Source organism: Coregonus lavaretus (assembly GCF_964263955.1).
Source record: "Coregonus lavaretus genome assembly, contig: HAP1_SCAFFOLD_55, whole genome shotgun sequence".
Classification (NCBI taxonomy): Eukaryota; Metazoa; Chordata; class Actinopteri; order Salmoniformes; family Salmonidae; genus Coregonus; species Coregonus lavaretus.
Window position 1 is genome coordinate 3727641 of NW_028161934.1, and position 26105 is coordinate 3753745.

General features: G+C 44.3%; 1 protein-coding gene across 1 annotated transcript; it reads right to left on the reverse strand.

Moving 5' to 3' along the window:
- Positions 1–738: 738 nt before the first annotated feature.
- LOC311119892 (uncharacterized protein) lies at positions 739–15938 on the reverse strand (the record flags this gene model as incomplete). The annotated part of the gene is made up of 6 exons (XM_084194542.1): positions 15876–15938; positions 8022–8187; positions 3728–4993; positions 1233–1303; positions 1124–1143; positions 739–832 (listed from the first exon to the last, which is right to left on the reverse strand). Exons 1-6 carry the CDS (start codon positions 15882–15884, stop codon positions 739–741), a joined length of 1626 nt encoding a protein of 541 aa, XP_084050668.1. The 5' UTR covers positions 15885–15938.
- Positions 15939–26105: the final 10167 nt, after the last annotated feature.

The window sequence follows — 26105 nt, forward strand, 5'->3', positions numbered from 1 at the left end:
AACATCACTGCTCTAGAGGAGATCTTAAATGTAAATGTAAATGAGATCTGCATGGAGGAATGGGCCAAAATACCAGCAACAGTGTGTGAAAACCTTGTGAAGACTTACAGAAAACGTTTGACCTGTGTCATTGCCAACAAAGGGTATATAACAAAGTATTGAGAAACTTTTGTTATTGACCAAATACTTATTTTCCACCATAATTTGCAAATAAATTCATAAAAAATCCTACAATGTGATTTTCTGGATTTTTTCCCCTCATTCTGTCTGTCATAGTTGACGTGTACCTATGATGAAAATTACAGGCCTCTCTCATCTTTTTAAGTGGGAGAACTTGCACAATTGGTGGCTGACTAAATACCTTTTTCCCCCACTGTATATTAAACCCTATAGTAGACCCTAGAGTAAACTATATTAAACTAATATAAATATTATATTAAATATATTATATTAGTAGTAATAATAAAAATATAAAGACTTATTTCTTCTGTGCTGCCGACAACGCAGCTTTTAAAGACAATTTCCCTGACGTTTATAATCACATTCAAGGTAAATGCTGCGGAGCTTGGCTTAAGTGTTATTACCTTTAAAATAATGCAACTTTGATTGAATCCCAGGCAGAGTCATCTTATGTTCAGGTCTTCTGGTGTTCAGGGTGCATCCATAATGGAACCCTATTCCCTACATAATGCACTAGAGGGAACAAGGTACCATTTGGGACGCAGCCAAGATCATCTTCTATTCAGGTCTGGTTGTAGTCTTCTTGGTTCTGGGTTTGTTGACTGTGCTATAGAGCACAGAGGGGTCCTCCTCAGCTACTTGTGCTGGAGGTCTGTTATGAAAGGAGACACAACATGTCATCATCAATCTTCACTTCTGGGGTCTCATTTTAAGTAATCATGTAGATGTTAATACGTTTAAAACAAACAACTGTTGGTCTGCATAACAACAAATTTATGCATTTCTAACTGTCAAGCACAAGTACCATCTAAATAAAAAAGTATCTAATTAAAAAATTATCTTGATGTTGTAATGGCTGGACTTGCTCACTGGATGGCAGCACTGGGGGGGTTGAATTTCACAACTTCTTACTGGGGGGGGGTTGAATTTCACAACGTCTTACTGGACATCCTCATCCTCTTTCTGGGGTTGAGACAGTTGGACAGGGGAGTACAGAGGCACTTCCTGGTTATTGGAGCAATAGAGGTGGACATTGGTGTAGTGAACGTCACCCTGCTCGTCTGTGCTGCATTAGGGGCCATGGACATGCCTGAGACGTTGTCATACACTGGACTGAGTCTCCCTGGAGAGGAGAAAAGACAGACAATAGAAGCATACCTTGGGACTATTCAATTGGTTCCATTGTGGCAGGCAAGATTAATCGAGCACAGATAAAAAGATCTGAAAGAAAACAAACACTTTTTGACCTAAACGCACCTGTCCATTCCCTGCTGTGTCCCCTGTGTCAGATCTGGAGGCTTTCTTCATGTAAAAAAAAAAAATGAATGAATGAATGATTGAAAAACAATCAAGTTAATAACAAATCAAAATGATAAAATGAAAGATAAGTCTTAGAAAGATGCTCACCTGAACCACATGAAGCCAGAGAGACAGAGGATGAGAACCACAACTACAATTCCTATAGCAGCATTATTCTGTACTTCTGTATGTCCCAATCAGCTGCACCAAAACCTGGTAATGGGTTTTACAATAAATATGTATTTTTGGAGAAAACGTCTTCTAGAATAGGTCTCTGATCCATTTAAAAAACAGCATATAAATGAAGAGAGAAGCAGATGTTGAATGTAATTTATTTATTTATTGAATACATGAATACACACCTAGTATTGTTGAAACATTATTCTACATTATACAAGGAGTTAATGAAAAAAGATACAGCCCTGAATACCCCCACCCCACAACACACACAAACAAACCTCCTACTCCGAGAAGCTTGACACATATCGATCCAGAGCTTTATATTATGCTACACAGGTTACCGTGGTAATCAGACTTAGTAAACACTTACTGAATGGGAGATTACTCTTTACTATATATGTTTTCTATTGAAACTTTATTTAGGGATCAGCAACCTGTGCCGGAGAAGAGAGAGATGCAAGAAAACATGTTTGTGATTTCTGGTGTTTTTTCAATGACCCTGAATGAGCAAAGCTCTTTCCATATAGACAGGAGTAAGGTTTCTCTCCAGTGTGTGAGAGCTGGTGTAAATCAGGTTCCTCTCCTGTGTGTATAAGTTGGTGTGTAGTCAGGTGTGCTGATTGATTGAAGCTCTTCCCACACTGATCACAGCTATAAGGCTTCTCTCCTGTGTGTATGCGTTGGTGTGTAATCAGGGATCCTGAATGATTGAAGCTCTTCCCACACTGATCACAGCTATAAGGCTTCTCTCCTGTGTGTATGCGTTGGTGTGTAATCAGGGATCCTGAATGATTGAAGCTCTTCCCACACTGCTCACAGCCATAAGGCTTCTCTCCTGTGTGTATGCGATGGTGTGTAATCAGGGCTCCTGATTGATTGAAGCTCTTCCCACACTGATCACAGCTATAAGGCTTCTCTCCTGTGTGTAAATGCTGGTGTGTAATCAGGTTTCCTGAATGACTGAAGCTCTTCCCACACTGATTACAGCTATAAGGCTTCTCTCCTGTGTGAATGCGTTGGTGTGTAGTCAGGGCTCCTGATAGATTGAAGCTCTTCCCACACTGATCACAGCTATAAGGCTTCTCTCCTGTGTGTATGCGTTGGTGTGTAGTCAGGGCTCCTGATTTGTTGAAGCTCTTCCCACACTGATCACAGCTATAAGGCTTCTCTCCTGTGTGTATGCGTTGGTGTGTAGTCAGGTGTGCTGATTGATTGAAGCTCTTCCCACACTGATCACAGCTATAAGGCTTCACTCCTGTGTGTATGCGCTGATGTGTAATCAGGTTTCTTGAATGACTGAAGCTCTTCCCACACTGATCACAGCTATAAGGCTTCTCTCCTGTGTGTATGCGTTTGTGTGTAGTCAGGGCTCCTGATAGATTGAAGCTCTTCCCACACTGCTCACAGCTATAAGGCTTCTCTCCTGTGTGTATGCGTTGGTGTGTAATCAGGGATCCTGAATGATTGAAGCTCTTCCCACACTGATCACAGCTATAAGGCTTCTCTCCTGTGTGTATGCGTTGGTGTGTAATCAGGGATCCTGAATGATTGAAGCTCTTCCCACACTGATCACAGCTATAAGGTTTATTTTCTGTGTTTGTGAGTTGGTGTGTAGTCAGGTGTCCTGAGTTCCTGAAGCTCTTCCCACACTGATCACAGCTATAAGGCTTCTCTCCTGTGTGTATGCGTTGGTGTATAATCAGGTTTCCTGAATGATGGAAGCTCTTCCCACACTGATCACAGCTATAAGGCTTCTCTCCTGTGTGTATGCGCTGGTGTGTCGTCAGGGATCCTGAACAATTGAAGCTCTTCCCACACTGATCACAGCGATAAGGCTTCTCTCCTGTGTGTATGCGTTGGTGTGTTGTCAGGGCTCGTGATTGATTGAAGCTCTTCCCACACTGATCACAGCAATAAGGCTTCTCTCCTGTGTGTATGCGTTGGTGTGTAGTCAGGTGTACTGATTGATTGAAGCTCTTCCCACACTGATCACAGCTATAAGGCTTCTCTCCTGTGTGTATGCGTTGGTGTGTAGTCAGGTGTGCTGATTGATTGAAGCTCTTCCCACACTGATCACAGCTATAAGGCATCACTCCTGTGTGTATGCGCTGATGTGTAATCAGGTTTCTTGAATGACTGAAGCTCTTCCCACACTGATCACAGCTATAAGGCTTCTCTCCTGTGTGTATGCGTTTGTGTGTAGTCAGGGCTCCTGATAGATTGAAGCTCTTCCCACACTGCTCACAGCTATAAGGCTTCTCTCCTGTGTGTATGCGTTGGTGTGTAATCAGGGATCCTGAATGATTGAAGCTCTTCCCACACTGATCACAGCTATAAGGCTTCTCTCCTGTGTGTATGCGTTGGTGTGTTCTCAGGGCTCCTGATTGATTGAAGCTCTTCCCACACTGATCACAGCAATAAGGCTTCTCTCCTGTGTGTATGCGTTGGTGTATAATCAGGTTTCCTGAATGATGGAAGCTCTTCCCACACTGATCACAGCTATAAGGCTTCTCTCCTGTGTGTATGCGCTCGTGTGTAGTCAGGGATCCTGAATGATTGAAGCTCTTCCCACACTGATCACAGCTATAAGGTTTATTTTCTGTGTGTGTGAGTTGGTGTGTAGTCAGGTGTCCTGAGTTCCTGAAGCTCTTCCCACACTGATCACAGCTATAAGGCTTCTCTCCTGTGTGTATGCGTTGGTGTATAATCAGGTTTCCTGAATGATGGAAGCTCTTCCCACACTGATCACAGCTATAAGGCTTCTCTCCTGTGTGTATGCGCTGGTGTGTCGTCAGGGATCCTGAACAATTGAAGCTCTTCCCACACTGATCACAGCTATAAGGCTTCTCTCCTGTGTGTATGCGTTGGTGTGTTGTCAGGGCTCCTGATTGATTGAAGCTCTTCCCACACTGATCACAGCAATAAGGCTTCTCTCCTGTGTGTATGCGTTGGTGTGTAGTCAGGTGTACTGATTGATTGAAGCTCTTCCCACACTGATCACAGCTATAAGGCTTCTCTCCTGTGTGTATGCGCTGGTGTCTAGTCAGGTGTGCTGATTGATTGAAGCTCTTCCCACACTGATCACAGCTATAAGGTTTCTCTCCAGTGTGAATCCGCTCGTGAATAATCAATTCCGTCTGTTTAGAAAAACTCTTCCCACAGCCAGAGCAGCGGTGGGGAGGTTTCTTCCCTATACGTCTCTGCTTGTGTTTAGTGAGACGTTCTGATCTGGAGTGACTCTTCTGGAGAGACGTCTTGTCAGAATCATGTTGTTGTTGAGCCTCCCGAGATGATAAGCCCTTCCCACTGAGAGAGCAATGGTTAGGGCTGTCCCCTGTGAAACAAAGATAATGAATAACATCGACATCTGAAATCAGGCTACTTGATGGGACTTTGATAAATGCTGAAAATTGCCAATCAAAATAAACGTACTACCACAGCGACCACATTATTTTTGAGAAGCATATTTGTTTCCGAATTCGGACATGTAAACTATTTATAAGATGCATACTTTCACTTTTTCCAAACTCACTGCACTCGTGCAAAAGAAGGAAGTTTGCGCTGCTCGTGCTAGCACATGCACAGATTAAATATGCCTACATGAATCTAATTAAGGCGTTTACGTGTCCTAATCATGATAAAGATTGCTCAGAAAACCAGGTGTTTTTAACAGCGTTGCTTCGATTGTCACCTTAAGCCAATTAAGATAAGCAGAGTAAGGTGTTTACATGACTAATAACATACTCAGCCTACTGCCATAACTAGTTTAAAGTCAAATTATGAGTGTGCATGTAAACATACTCATTGTTGCTTTGACAGTCATTTCTGAAGATTATTATGAATGTGATTAATAATGAATTTACATCTGTCCCTCATTTTAAAGGTCAACCCCGTTACATGAACTGAACTCTCGTTTTAATATGTTGAAATTATTCCTTAAAAAATATGTTTGCAAAATAAACATTGAACATCTAATAGTCAAATCATAGAGTAAAGCAGGTCAGCTGGTCCTAATCTTTGTCAATTTTATTCTGTTTTGTGGTGGAAAACTGTGCAAGTAAACCCTTTCACCGATACATAGACAATCTAGAAATGTTTTAACAAGTAAAACATTTTTGGAAGATTGCATTCAAAACAACCTTCCATTCCCTCTGTCACAAGCGGTTTTATGGCTGATTTAAAGGACTATTTCACCCATGTAATGCACTGGCTTTGTTGTTTTCAGTAGTCCCCTGTTATGTTCAACCATGTCACTTTATTTGGCACATAGGCACTTAGTATAGTAATAGTTTTATTCAATGTCTTGAGATTGGAAAACATGTTTATGAAGTTGAACATGTGCTATTTATGGCCAAATGTTAATTAGGTGAACAATATTTGTATTTATTTTACCATTTTACACTTTAAAAAATGGGTGGAACGACCCAGATAGTTTCATCAATATATACAATGGGGGAAAAAAGTATTTAGTCAGCCACCAATTGTGCAAGTTCTCCCACTTAAAAAGATGAGAGAGGCCTGTAATTTTTTTTGCAGAAAATCACATTGTAGGATTTTTAATGAATTTATTTGCAAATTATGGTGGAAAATAAGTATTTGGTCACCTACAAACAAGCAATTTCTGGCTCTCACGGACCTGTAACTTCTTCTTTAAGAGGCTCCTCTGTCCTCCACTCGTTACCTGTATTAATGGCATCTGTTTGAACTTGTTATCAGTATAAAATACACCTGTCCACAACCTCAAACAGTCACACTCCAAACTCCACTATGGCCAAGACCAAAGAGCTGTCAAAGGACACCAGAAACAAAATTGTAGACCTGCACCAGGCTGGGAAGACTGAATCTGCAATAGGTAAGCAGCTTGGTTTGAAGAAATCAACTGTGGGAGCAATTATTAGGAAATGGAAGACATACAAGACCACTGATAATCTCCCTCGATCTGGGGCTCCACGCAAGATCTCACCCCGTGGGGTCAAAATGATCACAAGAACGGTGAGCAAAAATCCCAGAACCACACGGGGGGACCTAGTGAATGACCTGCAGAGAGCTGGGACCAAAGTAACAAAGCCTACCATCAGTTACACACTACGCCGCCAGGGACTCAAATCCTGCAGCGCCAGACGTGTCCCCCTGCTTAAGCCAGTACATGTCCAGGCCCGTCTGAAGTTTGCTAGAGTGCATTTGGATGATCCAGAAGAGGATTGGGAGAATGTCATATGGTCAGATGAAACCAAAATAGAACTTTTTGGTAAAAACTCAACTCGTCGTGTTTGGAGGACAAAGAATGCTGAGTTGCATCCATAGAACACCATACCTACTGTGAAGCATGGGGGTGGAAACATCATGCTTTGGGGCTGTTTTTCTGCAAAGGGACCAGGACGACTGATCCGTGTAAAGGAAAGAATGAATGGGACCATGTATCGTGAGATTTTGAGTGAAAACCTCCTTCCATCAGCAAGGGCATTGAAGATGAAACGTGGCTGGGTCTTTCAGCATGACAATGATCCCAAACACACCGCCCGGGCAACGAAGGAGTGGCTTCGTAAGAAGCATTTCAAGGTCCTGGAATGGCCTAGCCAGTCTCCAGATCTCAACCCCATAGAAAATCTTTGGAGGGAGTTGAAAGTCCGTGTTGCCCAGCGACAGCCCCAAAACTTCACTGCTCTAGAGGAGATCTGCATGGAGGAATGGGCCAAAATACCAGCAACAGTGTGTGAAAACCTTGTGAAGACTTACAGAAAACATTTGACCTGTGTCATTGCCAACAAAGGGTATATAACAAAGTATTGAGAAACTTTTGTTATTGACCAAATACTTATTTTCCACCATAATTTGCAAATAAATATATTAAAAATCCTACAATGTGATTTTCTGGATTTGTTTTTCTCATTTTGTCTGTCATAGTTGACGTGTACCTATGATGAAAATTACAGGCCTCTCATCTTTTTAAGTCGGAGAACAACACAATTGGTGGCTGACTAAATACTTTTTTCCCCCACTGTAATTAATCAATGAATGACTAAAGTGCATAAAGATGTTAGAATTCTGATATGACATCATTGTTTTAGCACTATTCACTGAGTTTTGAAACTACGGTGCGCGACATTGTTCAATGTTCCAATAAATCAACACAATCTACTTTTCGGTTTTTCAAACTGCTGTTGTCTTGAAGCTAAAATTGGGATCATGTTTACTGTGCTAATGACTAAACCAAAAAAACAGTAAAGGAGAGCAATGTACAATACAGTGAACTTAGCTAAATGAGGAATTTATGGTAGGTACATGTGGGCCGCCATCTTTATGCACCTCCACTATTGTTACAGAAGCAGACTGTAGTCTAATCTACACACCATGGTTCTTACTTAATGAAATCAAATCTCCATCTTCCTTCTCTTCTCCTCCTCCTCTCTCAGTTCCACTCTGCCCCGGTGTTTTCCTGCAGTCGACCAGACCCAGCAGTAAAGCGGTACCGGGAGGCGTTTGACCTGGGGACTCCGGGAGGGTGGAGGGGAACGGGCTAGCTTTGTCCTGTTGGCCACAATAAATATTAAACAGTTTATCATTCAACCAAACATTTGATTAATTTAGTCTACACCTCTGACTGATTTGGGAGCATCCCTAGAATATCTAATTCTTCCTGAAATGTTCAATCATTCACTACTTCCCACAAATCTAATAGCATTGGGTTGGTGGAGGCATGGGCTAGTCAGAGTTTCCACCATATTTCTTATACCAGTCATTTCCTTTCAAAACAGAGAGTAAGAGGCGACTTGTGGCTTATTTGATCGAATATAGGTTTCATAATGATTAGGTTGTTATGAGTGTACTGATAAAAGTAGGTCACGTGACATGCTGGAAACGTAACCCCCCCCCCCAAAAAAAAAACATGTAATTTGAAACCTAACCTTAACCACACACCACACTTCTAACCTTATGCCTGACCCTAACTTAAAATAAAAAAAGCACATTTTTGTTTTCATGAATTTCTACGATATACATTTTTGACTTTGTGTTTGTGGTAACTAGTGGAAACCGTTGTGCCTGTTGTTCACATGCGTGTCTGCCCTCTCATTGGCTAGAATGGTCCCACCTGATCTTGCCTCCTCCCAACTGCTTTTCATTTTTTAAGACATATATTTCATTGCCGTTACATATTAGAAGGCAATTAATTATTGGAACATGGGTTGTCTCACCCCACAAAATGGGTTCTACAGAAAAGTTGGGAGCATTAACATGGACAGAATAAAACCTTTGGATGGGTGGGTGATAACCAGGCGAGGCAGATGGGATTGTATGGTAGGGACTTTAGCCCCACGGTACCTATCCCTGTGAGTCCACCATGGCTACTCCCACCTCCAGTAGTTGATTTACAAGTGTTGGAGAGAGCACGGAACGACAGGGATGGTGTTGATACATGAGAGTTCTTTAAAAGGTGCCTGGAAACTGTAAAATCAAAAAAAATTGCCCATATATACAGATGGATCAAAAGACCCAAAGACAGGTAAGACTGGATCAGCCTTTGTTGAACAGAAAAGTGGGGTGGCTGTCAGGAGACGTATTACATTCCATTTCAAGGTCCTGGAGTGGCCTAGCCAGTCTCCAGATCTCAACCCCATCGAAAATCTTTGGAGGGAGTTGAAATTCCGTGTTGCCCAGTGACAGCCCCAAAACATCACTGCTCTAGAAGAGATCTGCATGGAGGAATGGGCCAAAATACCAGCAACAGTGTGTGAAAACCTTGTGAAGACTTACAGAAAACGTTTGACCTGTGTCATTGCCAACAAAGGGTATATAAACAAAGTATTGAGAAACTTTTGTTATTGACCAAATACTTATTTTCCACCATAATTTGCAAATAAATTCATAAAAAATCCTACAATGTGATTTTCTGGATTTTTTTTCTCATTTTGTCTGTCATAGTTGACATGTACCTATGATGAAAATTACAGGCCTCTCTCATCTTTTTAAGTGGGAGAACTTGCACAATTGGTGGCTGACTAAATACTTTTTTCCCCCACTGTATATATTATAAAGGACTAGTTTCACCATATTAAAACGAGAGTTCAGTTCATGTAACAGGGTTGTGTTGTGGAAATTCTACCCAATAAGGAGAGTGTTTTTATTTCTTCAAACATTTATACTTTATTTACCAATTAATTACTGCAATAATGGAGCTGGTCGGACATGCACTTCTAAGGTGTACGCCAGAGAGCTGGAATGACACGAGGAGTACAGAAACCTTATCTAGGCAAGTCATCTTATGCAAGCATGTACAAAACTTGTGATCTTGGTGTGTGTATGTGCTGGACAATGAGACGAAACTGGGGTGCAGATTAACTGGTAAAAGGTTGTCTCATTCTGAGGATAATACGTGCCAAAACAACAGGAAATCTCCCCAGACATAGTTCCTCAATAGTAGATTAATGGCCCCTTGACCCGAGCAAGAAAGCGTATTTCGCTGTCTACCTAGATGATGTGGGGCTTGACACCCACACACACACCAAGTTTGAACCTTTTGCTCAGCAACAGCCCTTAGCCAGGACAACAGCTTTATCATTAGAGCGCAGGATTTAACACTTTGCTCTGGTTTCAGTAGATTGAGAGGAACCGGTTCTTTCCCTTCTGACCAGCAGGAAAGCATAGGTCTCACCTTTCAGCTCTTGGCTGTGCACCCTGACATCATGTCCATACTTCCCTAAAACTAGGTTCCTATGCTGCACATCCACAGCCACAGAACAGTTAGAAACAGGCCCATACCCCTGCACACACAATCCCATCTCATATGATCTAGTTATATCAATCATCTCAGAATCAAGGCAGAAGCAATTAAGCTTAAAGAAAAAGCATGATAAAGGTTTAACAAACATTTCCATCACAGTTTACCTTTGATACTACGTGTTACATAGGATTTGAGGATGAGGACATTCCATTTATTTATGTCACTGATGTGTGCCAGATAGTCTGGGTGCCAGGAATTCTGGGGGGGCCACTGCTGTTAATCTTAGAATGAGTACGTGATAGAATGTCCTGACTGGGGTGCAAACTGATACCATCGGGGTTGGGAGTGACACCCAATGATGGTTGGCAACTGTTGGTTAGAACTTGTTTACACTCAAGTATATAAACAGATCTCTGGGTCTATCATTCGGATAACAAGAGGCAACTTACTTGTATCTTATTATGTTGAATCCGGTACCGTATTATTAAATACCTTGTATCAAATCTCCATCTAAGTGTTTAGTTATATTAGTGCATCCTGAATCCCTTAATACCACAGAAACTCATCATATCAACCTTAAAATGAGGGACAGACGTAAATGAATTACTAATAACATTCATAATAATGTTCAGAAATGACTTTCATAGCAACAAAATAACTAGTGCTTTACAATGAGTATGTTTACATGCACACTCATAATTGGACATTAAACTAGTTATGGCAGTAGGCTGAGTATGGCATTAGTCATGTAAACACCTTACTCTGCTTATCTTAATTGGCTTAAGGCAGTCCTTCTCAAATAGTGGGGCGCGTCCCCCTGGGGGGGGCTCGGAGCGATGCCAGGGGGGGCGCGTGTGACCCCGGGGAACATGCTTTTTTTTTGCCGCAGGGAGTAGGGTTTTTTAGCACCGAACAAGAGCACACAGCACAGAGCAGGAGATATGAAGTGCAGATAACAAACCCTTAGGAGACACCATGGAAAAATATTCAACAGGGATGAAAAGAAAGGCGGAGAGAGACGGAGATAATGAGACAAACGTAAGTCTCCCGAAAGCTAAGACGAGGAAATATGACGAAGCGTATGTAGCGCTTGGCTTCACTGTGACTACGGTGGGAGACGAGGAAAGACCGGTATGTTTACTGTGTCTAAAAATGTTGGCAGCGGACAGCATGAAGCCAAATAAATTAAGGCGTCACTTAAAGACATTACACCCCAATCACGCTGATAAGCCGCTTGAGTTTTCAGCGAAAACGTGCCGAAGATTGCAAACAATCGTCCCGCTTTGTGAATGCTACTTCAGTAAACCAGCGAGCACTGTTAGCATCATATAAGGTGGCGTACCAAATTGCTCAGTGCAAAAAAAAAACACTCCATAGCAGAGGAGCTGATACTGCCTGCAGCATTAGACATGGTCTCTGTCAATGCTGGATGACGCAAGTGCTGCAAAAATAAAAACTATCCCTCTGTCCAATGACACTGTCGCCAGACGTATAAATGACATTGCTAACGATCTTAATGAACAGCTGGTAGATAAACTCAAAGACAAACGTTTTGTCTTACAGTTCGATGAAGCAACTGACAGCAACAAAGACTGTTTGTTTATCGCTTATGTACGTTTTGACATGACAAACTCCCTGTGTGAGGATCTACTTTTTCGTAAATATGTCAGAGACAGAGCCACAGCTGAAGAGCTATTCAAAATGCTGGACTGCTTCCTGACTGAGAATGGGCTAAAGTGGGAGAACTGCATTGGTGTTTGCAGTGATGGTGCACAGACCATGGCAGGGATGAGAAAAGGACTTCGGGCACTCATCAAGAAGGCCTCACCTAATGCTGAGTGAACACACTGTGTTATACACAGAGAAGCACTGGCATCAAGGCACCTTTTCTCTGAATTAAGTGAGGTTATGACTGACATTGTAGGTGTAGTCAATTTTATAAAGACCAGACCACTAAAAACATGAGTCTTCTCTGCTATCTGTGAGGAGATGGGAGCTGAACATCAAGCTGTGCTGTTTCACAGTGAAGCAAGGTGGCTGTCACGAGGAAAAGTCTTGTCCCGAGTTTTTGAGCTCAGAGAGCAGATAAGAATGTTTTCGGAGCAGGAGCACAAGTATGACCTCGCAGAAAAATTTAGTGATGAGAACTTCCAGGCAAAACTGGCCTACCTGAGTGACATATTTGGAAAGCTAAATTAACTAAATCTACAGCTTCAAGGGAAAGATAAACACCTCCCTCAGGTCACAGACAAGATCAGCTCTTTCACTCGAAAGCTTGCAATGTGGGGCAGGCGACTTGATGAAGGAAATACTGATTCATTCAAGAACCTGCATGAATTTGTTGACACTACTGACTATGATGCCACCTCAGTGATTCCATATATTAAGGAGCATATTTCATCACTGATGGGATTCTTTAAAAAGTACTTCCCTGAAAACAGTTCCCAATATGACTGGGTGAGAGATCCTTTCAATGCACCAGCTCCAACTGGTTTCAGCTCTGCAGAGGAGGACCAGTTCATTGATATAACGTCTGACTCCACATTGAGACTGAGGTTCACATCACAGACACTGAGTGAATTCTGGCTGAGTGTAGAGAGGCAGTATCCACTCTTAGGGCAGAGGGCCATGGGCATTCTTCTTCCTTTTGCAACATCATATCTTTGTTAGACTGGCTTCTCTGCTGTTGCTGCACACTGATACACTGCCGATTTTGCAGGTTTTCCTACTTACAAAGCATGTAGAGGTCTGTAATTTTTATCATAGGTACACTTCAACTGTGAGAGACGGAATCTAAAACAAAAATCCAGAAAATCACATTGTATGATTTTTAAGTAATTAATTTGCTTTTTATTGCATGACATAAGTATTTGATCACCTACCAACCAGTAAGAATTCCGGCTCTCACAGACCTGTTAGTTTTTCTTTAAGAAGCCCTCCTGTTCTCCACTCATTACCTGTATTAACTGCACGTGTTTGAACTCGTTACCTGTATAAAAGACACCTGTCCACACACTCAATCAAACAGACTCCAACCTCTCCACAATGGCCAAGACAAGAGAGCTGTGTAAGGACATCAGGGATAAAATTGTAGACCTGCACAAGGCTGGGATGGGCTACAGGACAATAGGAAAGCAGCTTGGTGAGAAGGCAACAACTGTTGGCGCAATTATTAGAAAATGGAAGAAGTTCAAGATGACGGTCAATCACCCTCAGTCTGGGGCTCCATGCAAGATCTCACCTCGTGGGGCATCAATGATCATGAGGAAGGTGAGGGATCAGCCCAGAACTACACGGCAGGACCTGGTCAATGACCTGAAGAGAGCTGGGACAACAGTCTCAAAGAAAACCATTTGTAACACACTACGCCGTCATGGATTAAAATCCTGCAGCGCACGCAAGGTCCCCCTGCTCAAACCAGCGCATGTCCAGGCCCGTCTGAAGTTTGCCAATGACCATCTGGATGATCCAGAGGAGGAATGGGAGAAGGTCATGTGGTCTGATGAGACAAAAATATAGCTTTTTGGTCTAAACTCCACTCGCCGTGTTTGGAGGAAGAAGAAGGATGAGTACAACCCCAAGAACACCATCCCAACCGTGAAGCATGGAGGTGGAAACATCATTCTTTGGGGATGCTTTTCTGCAAAGAGGACAGGACGACTGCACCGTATTGAGGGGAGGATGGATGGGGCCATGTATCGCGAGATCTTGGCCAACAACCTCCTTCCCTCAGTAAGAGCATTGAAGATGGGTCGTGGCTGGGTCTTCCAGCATGACAACGACCCGAAACACACAGCCAGGGCAACTAAGGAGTGGCTCCGTAAGAAGCATCTCAAGGTCCTGGAGTGGCCTAGCCAGTCTCCAGACCTGAACCCAATAGAAAATCTTTGGAGGGAGCTGAAAGTCCGTATTGCCCTGTGACAGCCCCGAAACCTGAAGGATCTGGAGGTCTGTATGGAGGAGTGGGCCAAAATCCCTGCTACAGTGTGTGCAAACCTGGTCAAGACCTACAGGAAACATATGATCTCTGTAATTGCAAACAAAGGTTTCTGTACCAAATATTAAGTTCTGCTTTTCTGATGTATCAAATACTTATGTCATGCAATAAAATGAAAATCAATTACTTAAAAATCATACAATGTGATTTTCTGGATTTTTGTTTTAGATTCCATCTCTCACAGTTGAAGTGTACCTATGATAAAAATTACAGACCTCTACATACTTTGTAAGTAGGAAAACCTGCCAAATCGTCAGTGTATCAAATACTTGTTCTCCCCACTGTATATGTTCTGACTCATGTACTGTGTTGATAAGCCTGCAATCATTAAGCTCACATAGCAGACAAGGCCTGCTATATGAGGGAATTTAAATTCATGCCCGGCTGAGACAGATGGGTGTCCATATAAGCTTTGCTTAGGTCCTGGCTCATGTGGGGGTGGAAGGGAATGAGGAAGTAGATATGCTAGCTAAACAGGCCCTTAGGAGACAGGAGGTAGAGGTGCCAATGAGCAAGACAGAGGCTAAGGGAATGATATGGGCAGCGGTGGTGCAGAGATGGCAGGAACAATGTGCAGGCATCCATTCATTGTTTACATTTTAGTCATTTAGCAGAAACTCTTATCTAGAGTGACTTACAGGAGCAATTAGGGTTAAGTTACTCAAAGGCACATTGATAGATTTTTCACCTAGTCGGCTTGGGTTACTGGCCCAACGCTCTAAACCGCTAGGCTACCTGCCGCCCCTATTCCAGGTACAGAGTAAAGTAGGGGAGGATGGTAGGAATGGACAGAAGAGAGGAGGCCATCCTTACAAGGCTAAGGGTGGGACACAGCCATCTGAATAAGTCATTAGATGTGATAGGAAAGCATCCAACAGGAAGGTGTGATTACTGCCAGGAAACAGAGACAGTGGAGCATGTACTGATACAGTGTGGGCAGTATAATAGGGAAAGAGAGAGACTGATCCAGTATGAGGGAGAAGGGGGTACAGGGATTGAGTTTGATGAGCATACTGAGTAGAACATCGTTACATACAGTCTCAAATATTTATATTTTTTAAGAGAAACGGGGATGTCATATAGGATTTAGTTCCTCGATCCCTGTCGCTGGCCCACACTCCAGTACAGTAGGTGGCGTAATGTACCATAACGTTGGATGACAACCGCCAATAAACCCCACAGAAGAAGATGTATTTTCATTGTGAGTGACCACTTCCGAGTATCTGGTCATATAAAGGATAATCAGATTTTCAAATCAGTGGAGGTGAAAACTTTGGGAGGAAGGAGAGATCATTAAGTTCTAGACACAGATTCCTACGCATGATATAGTAGTAGGTTACCTTGCTGAAGGAAAACAAATCCCAAGTTTTACAGTCTTTTTATTTTTTTTGTCCAGCCAATAACACGGAACAGAGGAATGTGGAGGTTCAAATATGATAAAAACTAGGCATAGACATTTTATACAGCAGGCCTATACTGTTAGAAGGAAACCAGACTTACCGGATCCATTGGGGAAGCCACATTTTCTTCAGCGTTTTTTCATCAGATATTCTGGCTCACGCTGGCCATGCAGTAGCAGAATACACAGCTATCTCGATTTAAGAGCTCATTGCAGAGATATTAGAGAAAGGAGGATCTAGGAATCTCATTCGGCAATGAATGGAGGAACGTATAACGCCTCACCCAGCAGACTGTCGGACATTCGCGTTCACGTTGTCATGTTGGGTCACGCAGGTGCCAAACGAATCGTCACGCAATCCCTTCTCAGAGTCTGGGTATGAGTCTAGAAACCTGCATCTTTTCCTCCACACTAGATAATGTCACGATTCCAAAGCTATACGATATTACAGAGAACAAGTAAATTATCTCACATATCGGAAAATATTTGCAATGACAAATTCGTCTCCTTTTTCTTCTTCAGTGGACTTTAATGGTGATTGGCATCCAATATCTTGCATTACTGCCCCCAGTTGGACTATAGTATAAATACATTATTCTTTAGGGACAGGCAGAAATGAATGCAATTACTGTATTTCCCGGGGGATACAGTAATTTTTCAATTCTTTTTCAACTTTTTCAATTTCAGTCAGGGGGAGAGTTTAGTTGTTTTTTTTCTTCCAGGGGAGGGTCATGTAATTTGTAATTGATTAAATGTCAGTATTTGTCACCATTTTGGAAATTACGTTTTGAATTACCATCTTACAACTCTCTCTCTCTCTCAATTAAATTCAAGGGGCTTTATTGGCATGGGAAACATATGTTAACATTGCCAAAGCAAGTGAAATAGATAATTAACTAAAGTGAAATAAACAACAAAAATTAACAGTAAACATTACACTCACATACAGTGGGGAAAAAAAGTATTTAGTCAGCCACCAATTGTGCAAGTTCTCCCACTTAAAAAGATGAGAGAGGCCTGTAATTTTCATCATAGGTACACGTCAACTATGACAGACAAATTAAGAAAAAAAAATCCAGAAAATCACACTGTAGGATTTTTTATGAATTTATTTGCAAATTATGGTGGAAAATAAGTATTTGGTCACCTACAAACAAGCAAGATTTCTGGCTCTCACAGACCTGTATCTTCTTCTTTAAGAGGCTCCTCTGTCCTCCACTCGTTACCTGTATTAATGGCACCTGTTTGAACTTGTTATCAGTATAAAAGACACCTGTCCACAACCTCAAACAGTCATACTCCAAACTCCACTATGGCCAAGACCAAAGAGCTGTCAAAGGACACCAAAAACAAAATTGTAGACCTGCACCAGGCTGGGAAGACTGAATCTGCAATAGGTGAGCAGCTTGGTTTGAAGAAATCAACTGTGGGAGCAATTATTAGGAAATGGAAGACATACAAGTCCACTGATAATCTCCCTCGATCTGGGGCTCCACGCAAGATCTCACACCGTGGGGTCAAAATGATCACAAGAACGGTGAGCAAAAATCCCAGAACCACACAGGGGGACCTAGTGAGTGACCTGCAGAGAGCTGGGACCAAAGTAACAAAGCCTACCATCAGTAACACACTACGCCGCCAGGGACTCAAATCCTGCAGTTCCAGACGTGTCCCCCTGCTTAAGCCAATACATGTCCAGGCCCGTCTGAAGTTTGCTAGAGTGCATTTGGATGATCCAGAAGAGGATTGGGAGAATGTCATATGGTCAGATGAAACCAAAATAGACTCGTCGTGTTTGGAGGACAAAGAATGCTGAGTTGCATCCAAAGAACACCATACCTACTGTGAAGCATGGGGGTGTAAACATCATGCTTTGGGGCTGTTTTTCTGCAAAGGGACCAGGACGACTGATCCGTGTAAAGGAAAGAATGAATGGGGCCATGTATCGTGAGATTTTGAGTGAAAACCTCCTTCCATCAGCAAGGGCATTGAAGATGAAACGTGGCTGGGTCTTTCAGCATGACAATGATCCCAAACACACTGCCCGGGCAACGAAGGAGTGGCTTCGTAAGAAGCATTTCAAGGTCCTGGAGTGGCCTAGCCAGTCTCCAGATCTCAACCCCATAGAAAATCTTTGAGGGAGTTGAAAGTCCGTGTTGCCCAGCGACAGCCCCAAAACATCACTGCTCTAGAGGAGATCTGCATGGAGGAATGGGCCAAAATAGTGTGTGAAAACCTTGTGAAGACTTACAGAAAATGTTTGACCTGTGTCATTGCCAACAAAGGGTATATAACAAAGTATTGAGAAACTTTTGTTATTGACCAAATACTTATTTTCCACCATAATTTGCAAATAAATTCATAAAAAATCCTACAATGTGACTTTCTGGATTTTTTTTTCTCATTTTGTCTGTCATAGTTGACGTGTACCTATGATAAAAATTAAAGGCCTCTCTCATCTTTTTAAGTGGGAGAACTTGCACAATTGGTGGCTGACTAAATACTTTTTTTCCCCACTGTAAGTTCAAAAAGATTAAAGATATTTCAAATGTCATGTATATATACAGTGTTGTAACGATGTGCAAATGGTTAAAGTACGAAAGGGAAAATAAATAAACATAAATATGGGTTCTATATCGTGGAGCTCCGCCCCATAGGGGAGCTCTGCTCCTATTGGTTTACCCACTGCCCTAAGGTAGCATCAGCCTGAGACAAAATTATGCACACACCTGCAGCCAATAGGAGTACAGGTGTCCCTATAAGAGGGGATGCCTCACCTCAATCAGCCCTCCCTTTATCTTCAGCGACTGGACTAGACTGAAGAAGCCACGAGGAGACGAAGAGAAGACTCAGGACGAAGAAACGCCGTCGATTTCCAGTTCATCGACGTCGTCCTACAATGAGCACACCAGGACATTTTCCACCCCTAAAAGCTCTTTTCAGAGCTCAATGCCGATGCTTCTCCATGGCGGCTGTGGACTCCCACGACTTATGTTTCGTGTGTTTGGGTTCACAGCACGCCAAGGAGGGCATCAGCAATCCCCCTAATTGCGCCTCCTGCACCCTCCTTTCTTTAAAGGAGAGGAAGCAGCGCTGGCCGTTTTTTAGGGAGGATTTTCCTCTACAGGACGTGCTGTCGGTGCTAGCCTCTGCTTCAGAGGCATCATCAGATGGCGCCGGCTCAGGAGATTATGGGGAGGAGGCGGATATTCCGATGGAACAATCCGACCCTCTGACCCACACGTTCAAGCCCCCCTTTCCTTTGGAGAGTGAGAGGGATTGCAGTTCCCTAGGCGATGACGACACGGGCTCTGAGAGATCAGAAGCCCTGTCCTTCGCTGCAGCCTCTCTGCGTTCGGATTTTCCCGGACTCATTGAGAGGGCTGCCCGACGTTTGGAAATAGCGCTGCCCCCTATTCCCTCCGCACCGGAGGTGGATATGATGGAGGGCGGCCCCTATTCCCGGCCAAGGAGAGCGCCAGAGCCATTGGCTCCAGCAATGCCCTCACTGGCAAAATACATTGAGGGCTCATGGGAGGCACCTTTGGCGGCGCGTTCGCCGGCCAAATCGTACCTCCCATTAACCAGAGTGAATCCCCAGGTTAGAGAGCGCCATGGCTGCGTCTCTCGTACCGGGTTCGAGTCCCTGGCCCTCTTCTAAGAAAGCCACCTTTGCCCGACGCAGAAGGACCGTCTCACAGCGCAGCTGTTAGAGAAGTCTTTTACGTTGGGAGCCCAAGCTGTAGCAGCAGCTAATAATATTGCCCTCCTAGCGGCCGCTCTGTCCTGTTTAACCACGGGTAAGACCGACCTGGACTGGGAGGAGGTGGAGGAGGCGTCCAGAATTTCTGGCGCTATTCTCCACCTAACTCAGGCTGGCTGTCTGCGTGGGGAGGTCCATGGCCACTTCGGTGGTCGCGGAATGACCCCTCTGGTTGTCATTGACGACCATGAAGGAAGCAGACAGGACGTCGCTTTTGAACTAGCGGGCCCCGCCCCCCCAGCAGCCACGGTGGCCCCGATGACGCAGCCGGCAAGGGAGGTTGTCAAGACGCCGACCTGGCAGCCTAAGGACGGCCACAAGAGACGGCGCACATGACGGGACGTGGGGGAGTGGATAGAAGACGGCGCAACGACAGTGTGGAACGTGCCCGCTATTCCCCCCCACCCTTCGGTTGAGGGGATGGGTGAAAATGTTGTTGTTGATGTGATATGTAATAAAGAGTTGGCTTCACCTGACTTTGTCAAAAAAGAGCCCCTTTTCCATAATACATCCGAGAGCGTTCGCCCTACCTCACTCTCTCTCTCTTACCACTCTGAGTGCCGCTCAGGAGTGTCTCACATAGCAGGCTGCAGTCTCAGTCAGATAATGACAGTATGACGCAACCGCTATTCGGGGATGGCTCAGACTAAGGCCAGTGCAGTTCAGACCCATGCTGCGTTCACGGAGGGCCGGAATACTACGGTTACGGGCGTAACCAACGTATCGGCGCCCCCGTTTCTCTCAGAACGCGCTGATGCTCACCACGCTGAGTGTAGTTCAGCCCACCAAGGGTGCAGAGCTGAGCACACACAGAAGGTGAATGTTAAGAAGGTATCAAGGCACCGCCTTGGGTTACCTCATAGAGACCTCACATTACAGACTCCTAGGAGTACTGTAGTGAAGGGCACTCACAGTGAACTGCAGTCACAGCCAGATTCTGGAATGATGACGCAATCGCTTTCTGGGGATGGTATTCTGTCGCAGGTTATAGCCTCGGTCAGTGCAGTTCAGACCCGCGCTGCATTCACGGAGGGCCGGAATACTACGGTTACGGGTCTAACCAACGTATTGGCGCTCCGTTTCTCTCAGAACGCGCTGATGTTTCCTCTCCCTTTCACGGGAGGCCCGCCTTGGGCTGTTCCACCACCTCAGTGCTGGGGAACAGCGGCGGCAAGGGCCATCGAGGAATACAGGTCCTTCCTACTGAATGTACCACAGCTTCGCGCTCGCCCGCTTTCTCTGCATTGCTGGGAGTGGCGGCGAAGCTGTACCCTCTCACGCTGGCTACACCAGACGTTGCAGAAGGGTTATGCCATCCAATTCCATCGGACCCCACCCCCATTCAGGGGAGTGGTGGAGACAGTGATGAAAACGCCCAAAAAAGTGGCCGCTCTGGTGTCAGAGATTACGTAACTTTTGGCGAAGGAGGTGGTCACAGTAGTTCCCCAGGAGCAAAGGAACAAAGGGCTATATACGCCCTACTTCCTGGTGCCCAAAAAGACAGGGGGAATGAGGCTGATATTGGATTTACGCATTCTCAACGAGAGCGTAACCAAACGGCCCTTCCGAATGCTCACGACAAAACGTCTACTGGAATGTATCCAGAAAGGAGACTTTTGAACAAGCATAGACCTAAAGGACGCGTACTTTCATGTGCCGGTGCAACCGCGTCACAGAAAGTTTCTGCGATTCGCCTTTTCAAGGGGTGGCGTATGAATACACGAGGATGCCATTCGGGTACGCCCTGGCACCTCGCACGTTTTCCAAGTGTGTGGAGGCGGCATTGGAACCGTTGCGTCGTCAGAGAATAAGGCTACTAGCCTACCTAGACGACCTACTGGTTCTCGCCCCGTCAGCAGAGCTGGCGTTCACTCACACGACACAGACAGTGATTCATCTCACACGTCTGGGGTTCGCTGTGAATTGGAAAAAGAGCGCGCCCTGGCCCAGTCATCAGATTGTCTACCTGGGGATACAGCTAGACACTGTAATGATGAGGGCTCGAATTTCGGTCCCTCGAAGGGTAGCCTTGTTGCTAGCCCTGAGAAAGTGTCATCCGAATCACACGGTAATGGCGCTGTCAGTCATGTCACTCTTGGGTCTCATGTCGTCAGCCCATTCCGTGGTTCCGCTGGGACTCCTGCGCATGCGCAGGATGCAGCGATGGTTCGCCCAACTAAGACTAGACCCAGTGCGTCAACATCATCGGTTGGTGGTGGTTCCTCTCTCGCTCAGTGCAGATCTGAACTATTGGAGAGACCCGCGCATTCTCACGCACGGAGTCCCGATAGGCAAAGTGTCCTCCTACATTCCAGTGTTTACAGATGCCGCTCTGACGGGATGGGGAGGGACATGTCAGACCCAAGCGATAGGAGGTGTGTGGCCTCCTTCGAGTCGCCACATCAACCTCTTGGAGTTGGAAACGGTTCGACTGGTTCTGACCCACTTCGCATCTACCCTTCGGGGTCGCGATGTGTTGGTCTGGTCAGACAACTGGACCACAGTAGCCCACATAAATCGCCAGGGAGAAGTCAGGTCTCCTGCTCTCCACCGGTCGGCAGAGGAATTGTGGCTGTGGGCTCATGAGCACCTTCGCTCATTGAGAGCAGCACACATTCCGGGCTACTTGAATGTAGGAGCAGACCTCATGTCTCGAGGGGGTCCTCGAGATGACGAGTGGCGTCTGCATCCGGACATTGTTCTCCAAATTTGGGAACAGTTCGGGAGAGCCGAGGTGGATTTATTCGCGTCACGCGTGAACGCGCATTGTCCCCTATGGTTCTCTCTGAGGGAACAGGACGAACCGCCACTGGGAAGGGACGCATTCGCGCACCACCCGTGGCCGAGAGTTCTTCTGTATGCATTCCCTCCGCTGTCCTGCATTCTCCCACTGTTAGCCATTGTTGGGCCACCTTGGCCAATTCCACATCGACGGAACGCATTGTTTCAGGCCGGGTGCTCGATAGGGCAATTGCCCATAATCGGCCAACCACTGAAGGCTTGGCTCCTGAGAGGGACAGGCTAGAGCGCTGTGGGTTATCTGATTCAGTAATCAGGACCATACAGGGTTCACGTGCCAGTTCCACTTCCAGGGTGTATGCCAGTAAATGGAAAGTTTTTTCACAGTGGTGCGTCACAGAGAATGTAGACCCCATGAGCTGTCAGGTTGAGAGTGTTCTCTCTTTCCTGCAGTCTATGTTTGATAAGCAGCGATCGCATGCCACCATTAAGGTGTTTGCAGCGGCGATTTCAGCTTGTCACGAGGGGTTTGGCAGAGACACTTCTTATTGGGAACGCGGCGGCTTAGGCCAATGCCTAGAGCCACGCTTCCTCAGTGGGATTTGACTTTGGTACTCGAAGCGCTATGTAAGTCCCCGTTCGAGCCATTGAATCAAATACCCCTCAAGATGCTGTCTATGAAGACGGCACTGTTGCTCGCTTTGACTACGGCTAAGCGTGTTAGTGATTTGTGTGCTCTTTCGACGAGACCTGACTGCTTTGCCATTAATGGCGATCTGAGCAGTGTGGTGTTACGTCCTAACCCGGCATTTGTGCCGAAGGTTATTAAGAGCTCATATAGATCACAGACCATGGAGCTGTGGGCTTTTTCTCCCCCTCCTCATGGGGAGAGGAGTGAGGAAAGGCTCCATCGCCTGTGCCCAGTGCGCGCTTTGGCGTGTTACGTTGAGCGCACAGCAGCGATTAGGTCATCGCCTCAGCTGTTTGTGTGTCACGGTGCGGCTGCACTAGGTAGACCACTTTCAAAACAGTGCTTGTCTCATTGGCTTTGCGAAGGCATTGAGACAGCTTATGAGGCAGCGGGGCGACAATTGCCTCAGGGTATAAGAGCCCACTCCACTCGTAGAGTAGCGGCTTCTACTGCCCTTTTCAGAGGAACAGGGGTAGAGGATATCTGTGCAGCGGCGTCGTGGTCGTCACCGTCTCCATTTATCCGTTTCTATCTCTTGGATATGTCTTCTAACTCTTTGGCGTCGTCTAGGGTAGGGGAGGGAATGGCCGGCAGGGAGGTAGCTCAGTTGATAGAGCATGGCGTTTGCAACGCCAGGGTTGTGGGTTCGATTCCCACGGGGGGCCAGTATAAAAAATAATAAAAAATTTATGCACTAACTGTAAGTCGCTCTGGATAAGAGCGTCTGCTAAATGACGTAAATGTAAATGTAAATGTCTGTATGTCTCACCAGCTACACTAAAACCTGGTGTTTCCAGTGTACTGTACTACAGCGCTCTCTACTGGCATCTCAACAACACAACAACCATCAATGTGACTCAAAAAGTATATTTAGCTCATTGGTCACAATAGCAACACCCACCCGTAGTCTGCGCTCCAGCAGGTATATCTCACTGGTCATCCCCAAAGCCAACACCTCCTTTGGCCGCCATTCCTGCTAATAACTGGAACGAACTGCAAAAATCTCTGAAGCTGGAGACACTTATCTCCCTCACTAACTTTAAGCATCAGTTGTCAGAGCACCTTACCGATCACTGCACATGTACACAGCCCATCTGTAATTAGCCCACCGAACTACCTCATCCCCATATTGTTATTTATTTTGCTAATTTGCACCCCAGTATCTCTATTTGCACATCATCTTTTGCACATCTATCATTCCAGTGTTAATACGAAATTGTAACTATTTTGCACTATGGCCTATTTATTGCCTTACCTCCATAACTTACTACATTTGCACACACTGTATATAGATTTTCTATTGTGTTATTGACTGTACGTTTTGTTTATCCCATATGTAACTCTGTGTTGTTTTTTTAATCGCACTGCTTTGCTTTATCTTGGCCAGGTCGCAGTTGTAAATGAGAACTTGTTCTCAACTGGCCTACCTGATTAAATAAAGGTTAAATAATATTTTTTATTTTTATGTCCATTTAAGAGATCAGTAAATAATGTGTAGAAGGTGTTATGGGATTGAGCCTGCACATTGTGTAAGAGTGAGAGCAAGCAACTACATTAAAGAGCTGTTGTAATCCATTATGGGTCAAATATTACTTTAGATGTATTACTTTAGGTAAATAATAAATTACTGTTGTACCGAAATATATCATATTTTGCATCATCTGCAATGTATAAGAGTTTGTCTTTTAATATTTATGCCAGATGGTCATGTTATCCTGTTGATAATTTAAGATTGACATGAGGATTTTAGCTTCTTGCTAACTGAATACCAGTGCTCTCAGAACCACATTGTGGAGAGATGGGGGTCTGGGTGAGATGAGGATCTACTGTTGCATGTGGGTTTAGGGTATCACGTGGACAGTGTGTTTGTAAGTATTCATATTGTATTTGATGACAATGGATTTTAGTTTTTCATGCACAATGTCATTTTGTTGATGGACATCTTGTACTCAGACATTTGAAATGTTAGAAAGTCTATTCTAACTGAACATTGTGGTCTTTGTATTTTCTTGTATTTTTGTTGTAGAAAGCAGAGCCACTACCGTTTATGCATTTCACTTTGTACTTATTGTACTCTGACTGTTTTTATGCACATTACTAACAGATTTATTTCACTTGATGGTGATTTAGACTGAACTTTACTTCATGGTGACTTCACCTTGTGGTGATTTCCACCTTACATCATCCTTTCTTTAAATGTAAGCTTTGACAGAATAAACAACCCCAAATTAGTTTTGTGTCCTGTGCTGGGTTTACTTTCACCAGGCTACACAGATGTTGTCATACACAGGACTCGAATCTCCCTAATGGGAGAGAGTCAAATAAAGTAATACCACAGTCATTAAGTCCATCTACCAGATGTAGGTGGAGTTGGGGTTGTCAGTCAGAGTACAGGTGGTGCTACAGACCACTGCAGTTCTCAGTCAACTGATTCCAGCAGACACACCTGTCTAGGAGAGTGGAGATATTCTGGTCCTTCTACAGCACAGGAGTAGCTGCCTGCATCCTCACTGCTGACTGGGTCTAGGATCAGGTAGTTATCTAGAGTCTTTGAGTTGGTAAAACGTTGTCCATTCTTGTACCAGATGTAGGTGGAGTTGGGGTTGTCAGTCAGAGTACAGGTGGTGCTACAGGTCAATGCCACGCCATGTCCCTCTTTCACAGATTTTTAAAAAAATTACGATACCTAGCACACAACATTACTATTCCTTTATTGGTCTAAATACATTTTACCCCGACTATAGAATTGAAACATGGGGCTGTCATACCTAGAATAAAATGGTTTATGACTAAACAAATCATCAAAAAATATATGTCAAGATGTCGTCAACCTTACTTACAGAGTGAAGTGAAGGGGGGAAGTCTTGTAGGATAAGTCAACTGACTGGCAGTGCAAGGAAAACACTAAATATATTAAATAAAATAAAATGTTATTTGTCACATGCGCCGAATACAACAGGTGTAGACCTTAACATGAAATGCTTACTTACCTTAACCAACACTGCAGTTCAAGAAATTGAGTTAAGAAAATACTTACTAAATAAACTGAAGTACCAAATAAAAAGTAACACATTAAAATAACGAGGCTATATACAGGGGTACAGGTACCGAGTCACTGTGCGGGGGTACAGGTTAGTC